The sequence below is a fragment of the Salmo trutta genome, chromosome 4, assembly GCF_901001165.1.
Source record: "Salmo trutta chromosome 4, fSalTru1.1, whole genome shotgun sequence".
Taxonomy (NCBI): Eukaryota; Metazoa; Chordata; class Actinopteri; order Salmoniformes; family Salmonidae; genus Salmo; species Salmo trutta.
The window spans coordinates 27,349,711-27,355,787 of NC_042960.1; the positions used below are offsets into that span (position 1 = coordinate 27,349,711).

The following is a 6,077-nucleotide window of genomic DNA, read 5'->3' on the forward strand; positions in this document are numbered from 1 at the left end:
CATTAAGTCCAGGGGGGAGGGTTCTTCCCAATGATGTGTATAAACCCTGGATGACTGACAGGGGGCACTGTATTGAAGCCTCGGTGCAGCCATCTTAGTAATCTTCCATTATAAAAAAAGATTGTGGAAGCCACATTCATTTTTGACACTTCTATTAGACACTTTAATGCATACTTGTACATTATATTATTTGAGCTAAACATATAAAACAAATATATATATTTTTTGGAGTACTAGGGTTACTGTCCCCACTACAACTAAAAAACCATGAAATGTATGTAATTTTGTTCTTCAAACATTTAATTGAAATACTGTTGAATTCCATTAATTCCTACGGCGGACTGCTCCTACTGGAGATTGCCAATATGGCCGACCAGTGGCTTCAAAGCCTCTCAATGGCCAATACATTGCATCATCAATCCAGGGTTTATATACATCCTTGGGTCCTCCCCTGCTGTGGCAGGCAGAAGTTCAGTGTATTGGGTCTGCTGAAGCAAACTGTGTGGAAAGATGTTGCAGTGCCCCATGTGGTCAGGGCTAGGCAGTGAAGCTGAAAACAGGGCACTAGACAAGGCAGGAAACTCTTTGAAGGTAACAAAAAAAGCCACTGTTTTTTCATTTTCCCAAACCAGGGTGGACATTTTCTCAGGTTGTTAGTCAAAGTGTGAGTGTCTCGTATGTCTTTATAGTCATGTCTGTTGTGTGCCTGTATGTGCTTCCTCCAGATGCACGCATCCGTACGCACACTCCTAAGAGTCCTCGTTCATCTCTTGGCTATCTGTCCTTGCAATTTTGTGTGGAGGTGCTGGACTCCCTCCCTCTCCTTGATCCTGTTCCCTCTTCTTCGCTGCATTCTGTTCAACAGAGGAGGACAATCAGTGCTTTCACTCACCTGATTGACAACCTCCTCTACAAAGTTGATGTTCCAGTTTCAGAGTGAGCATGGCTGACCATGCTTTAAGCCGTTCCTGGTCTGTTACAGGTCACATCTGTTACTCTTGCATGACACCTTACATTTAGAGCATGACACCTTGCTATTCATAAATGTATCTATTCATTCAGGAATGGGAAGCCCCCACCAACTCACCTTTTTGTCCCACTGTTGGTGAAGGTAGCGAAGGAGGATATTTGTTTTCTCCGTGACAATGACTAGTAAGTAAAAGAAATCCATTTATGAAGAATAATTTAGTTGTTTTGGAAGGGGAAATGGCTTGAGTTTAAAATAAAAAAAGTTTTATTTCTAGCAGTACATGTTTCCCAAGACAAAGCAAATAAAGACTATAGATGAAGTCTGTGCACTCCAGTAAGGATGAAGGAACTTACTCTGTTCTGAGGGGTACTCGCAGGTTGGGAGGTACACGGACGGTCTTCGGTTCTGTAAAAAGTTATTTAAAAGCATTTCAGGGGGAGCAAGACTGATGATGTTCATCTGTCATATTACAAATGTTCTGATAGATGAGTAAGTGCTCACCGATGCTTTGCACACAGGGTCTGCATGGAACAGGCTGAAATTGCTCTTGTTGTAAACAGGGAGACCCTTTAAGAAATCTGCCTGTAAAAAAATATTATTCAGTCTGTGTTGTGTAGCTAAGTAAAGGTTTAGACTACATCTAAAATGACACCAGCTGCCAATTTTGCAGAGCGTCATCCTAGTCTTGCAGTTCATGGGTGACTAAGCCTCTTGCCCTGCAAAATTCTGTGCCATCCCTTGCCTTATCTATCATGTCTGGTTTTAGGTTAGCTAAGTACCTCAACTCGTCCACATTGAAATTCAATGGGCACATGAGCATTAGTGCTGAGGTGGTTGTATTTAATTAACGTTTTATTAAAAAGAAACAAAAAAGGCATGCAATAGAGGACAAACATGGGTACATTTAAGTACCGACACAGAGCGACTCGAAGGAGTCAGAGGTTAATTTAAAAAAAAAACTCTAGTCTGCACTCAACTCAGTGGAGGAGTTGAGGTACTTGGCTAGTTTAGGTTGACATCTAGTTAGTTAAATATGAAGGACGCTTTACTGCCCCTTTGACAGCGTTTGGTTCAAACTACAGAGAAGGACTGTATGTTCTGGAATACGTGACCTCCAAGACACCATGGGGTGGGTGGGGTACACCTCTGCTCGAAACCAGGGCTGATGCCATGTGGCTGACACCCTGGGCGTTCCCTGTCATATGGTCGAAACAAGTGGAGGATTCTATCTGGCTTGCCGGCAGGTGAGATACAAGCAAAGATTTGTATAACTAAAACAAGATAGACCACAGCCTGTCGTTTCAAATGGGTACAAAAGAGCCATAGTGGGCAGAACAAGCAAGGAGTGACGACCCAAAAGCACGAGATCGCGAGATCCAATTGGCGCGTTCTAGCTATATTTGCATATTTCCGTTGGGGAACGCCTACTCTGAAATGCGCGTGTGCCTTTGCGTTCCGTCTAAACGCAATAAAAATAAACTTTGTCAAAGGGTAAAGTCTAAAAGCCCACTCTGTTTGTAACAGACTTTTGTTTTGGTTACAGAAAACTATTGAGATCAAATGTTTCATCGATTAGAATATTAGCAGAATGTCGGCCAAAATCCATCTCGTTCCATCTCTTCTCCCACTGCCATATTTGATAGTGAGTGGAAACGCCAACCGGATGCTTCACATTTATACATCTGGTAAAATATCTGTCTCATTGTTCTGTGATACAAGCTAGCTAACTAAGAATTGAATGGCAACACATGAACGTTACCAATAAGACAGATAGCGAGCAAGCTACTTCAGATCATACAATTAAATAACAGAAAAATGAACAGCCATATGATGATCACTGAACTGACATTAGCTAACGTTATCTTGCTAAGCTGCCAGCTAGGTAGCTGCTTTCTCTTCGCAAAATGTTTTGCCGGTAAGTTACCTTGTCCATGATGCTCCTTTTTGTATCGCAAGACGAAACGCAGACTGAGCTTTGCACAATATCTTGCAGCTGGATAGATAATGTGGCAGGTAGCTAGGTAAAGTTAATGTAAACTGTTTTATCAAGCCAGCGAACGTTAGACTGCTGTTTTAGCTAGTTAGATTGCTAGCTGCTCTCCAGCCTACTAGCCAATGTTTATGAAATCCTCCACAGTCACTTGTTATTTGAAGCACACTGTTGTATACACTCTTGCGTCCAACTTTATCTTCTGTAATCATAAAAAACCGCAAGTGCAGTGAGGTACTTCTTCGATTAGGTTTAACGGTGGTTGGCATCCAATAAATGTTTGCATTACCGCCATCTACTAGACTGGAGTAGAACTCCCTTATACTTTGCTTAAAAAAAACCTACCATCTACACAACTTATAAAAAGTCAAATAATAATTAATAAATCAAATAATAAAAAAGAACACCACTCTACTCCACTATTTAAATCTATCTAGTCCTACCTCAGACCAACAACTTGAAAGGATGGGACACCAACACTTAACACACCCTGTAACTCTTCTGATATCAAGTCTCGCACACCCAAATACTTCTCTGCAGCTGTCACCACAACCTCAATTTTCTGTGACTTACGTTCCATCCCTGCAGTACAGTTGATAACCATTGCTAAAAATCCAATCTTACTTAAACATATATCACTTGTTGGCCTATCCCTCTGTGCTGGTACATATCTACTACAAACACCACTCCTCTCAGGATCCCCCCCCTTGACCGATCTTCCTCTACTTTCTTCACTGCCTCAGCATATGCTGCACTACTTTAACCCTGGAAACCTCAACCTGCCTCTCTCTTACGGGACATTTCTGATCCCCAGCTCCATCGGCACCCCTACAACGAGCACATACCACTACTTTCCCCAATGCTACACATTCCTTTGTCTCATGCCCTTCTACACACTTCTCACACCTAGGAACCTTCCTCCTACACACTGCTGCCACATGCCCATAAGCTTGACACCTGTAGCAATGTAATGTATTCAGCATAAAAGCTCGTATATGATAAATTATAGGTCCTAACATCACTTTGTCGGGCAGACTCGACATCAAAACTCAAAAGAACAGACAATGATTCTTCTGTTTCACCACTCATGCCACCCACAAACACCGGGAATCTTCCCCTTCAGTTGGTCAACTTTTACATTTACTGCTACCCCAGTAATCACTCCTTTCAATTGCGCTCTTTTCTTGAGAGCAAAACAATTCACATTTCTTGCCCCCATTATTTTAACACGGAGCGCCTTCTCCCTCTGACCAGCAGAAACACTAACAATTATCACAAGACCACTTCTGGTTACCCTCACCAATTCCACAGCACCCAACTCTGTTTTCACCCACCCTGAAATCACAAATGGATTAGCCAAAAGGCAAGGGTCCACTTTTTCTAAACTTCACTCCTACTGTCACAGACTCATCTTTATCCTGACCCTCGGTGCAAGCCTCGGGCTCCAAGAACTTCACCACACCTACCACCTCCAATACTTCGCCCTCATTCACTTCCATTTCTCCTCCTGTCTTCAGCTCACGCAGCTTACACTTTCTACCATTCTTCTTTAACAAACCATCTCCCTTTTTCTGCAATTTGTAACCGACTCAAGCTCACCCTCTTCCACCCTCTCTCTCTTAGACCTCCTCTGCCTCTCTTTTTCCCTCCATTCCTCCTCCATATTCCAAATATACATCTCCTTATGATAATTCTGCTCTTCATCTGACATACATCTTGTTCTTGCCTTCTCAGGGGACGCCATTTAACCGGCTGTCACAATCTACAGTAAGGCTCATGGCTATAATACAAGTAAACGGCCTAGCTAGCTTCGTGGCCAAGTCTTTAGCGTTCTTCTTCGGGATTGTGTTCTTCGGTGGGGTTTATCGGTGGTTGGCATCCAACGTTATGGTGCATTACCACCACCTAATGTACTGGAGTGTGGGGCAGACACAGAGAAACTAAATCCTACTTGCTACTTAATATACTCCATAAGCTAATTTCCCGTATCCCCTTCTCCCTCATACTAGATCTCATCCTCTCTTTCCCGCTGATACTGCCCAAACTGTAGCAATATTTGCTCCACGGTCTCTGTTTTCTGGCAATAATCACACTTTTCTGTTGGATGCTTTCCTATCACATTTAAAGTCTTATTCAACTGGCTGTGTCCCACCCTTAATCTTCTAAAAATAGCCTCCTCTCTTCTTTCCCTTCCTGCCATCCTACCCTTTCCTCTGTACTTCAAATAAATGCCTGCCCTTAGTATCTCTATTCCACTGCTCCTGTCGTCTCTGCACCATCACTGTCAATTTCAGGCTTTTTGCCTCTGCCTTGCTCATTGAAACTACAACATCAACATCCCCACTACTAAGTGCTTATTTAGCCAGTACATCAACTGCCTCGTTCTCCTCCACCCCCACATGGGCTGGGACCCAAGTAAATCTTAGCTGTATACCCATCTGTCTAATCCTGCAATGGGTTTGTAGTACCTCATAAAGCAGGTCTGGTCTGCTACGTGAGCTAAATGACTGCAGACTCCTCAACAATGCACATGAATCAGAGCAAATAACTTCTCTGTCTGGCTTGACTTCCTCCACCGACTGCAAGGCCAACATTATGACCATCAGCTCTGCCGTATATACAGCCAGATGATCTGTAATATGTTTCCTGCCTGCCACCCCACATTCCTGCACTACAAATGCTGACCCAGTGCGTCCTGTCCTTGGGTCTTTTGAATCATCTGTGTAAATGGCCACAACATCCTGATTCACAGTATCCAGATGTCTATTAAACAAATCAGATGGACCAACACACCCCCTATATTTATGAAGGTGGCTCACCCCATATGAAGGTGCTCCCCCCCCATATCTGTCCCTAGAAACCACTACATATCCCTCCACAGTCAGATTGAGACATGTTTCCTGTCACATACACATGGTTAGCAGATGTTAATGCGAGTGTAGCGAAATGCTTGTGCTTCTAGTTCCGACCATGCAGTAATATCTAACAAGTAATCTAACAAATTCACAAAGACTGCCTTATACACACAAATGTAAAGGAAAAGATAAGAATATGTACATATAAATATATGGATGAACGATGGCCGTGTGGCATAGGCAAGATGCAGTAGATGGTATA

At 42.9% G+C, this 6,077-nt stretch overlaps 1 protein-coding gene across 1 annotated transcript; it reads right to left on the reverse strand.

Moving 5' to 3' along the window:
- Positions 1-618: 618 nt before the first annotated feature.
- On the reverse strand, positions 619-3,294 carry LOC115192183 (DET1- and DDB1-associated protein 1). Its single transcript, XM_029750395.1, has 5 exons — positions 2,895-3,294; positions 1,472-1,552; positions 1,324-1,375; positions 1,088-1,149; positions 619-854 (listed from the first exon to the last, which is right to left on the reverse strand). The coding sequence occupies exons 1-5, from the start codon at positions 2,901-2,903 to the stop codon at positions 750-752; spliced, it is 309 nt and encodes a 102-aa protein (XP_029606255.1). The 5' UTR covers positions 2,904-3,294; the 3' UTR covers positions 619-749.
- Positions 3,295-6,077: the final 2,783 nt, after the last annotated feature.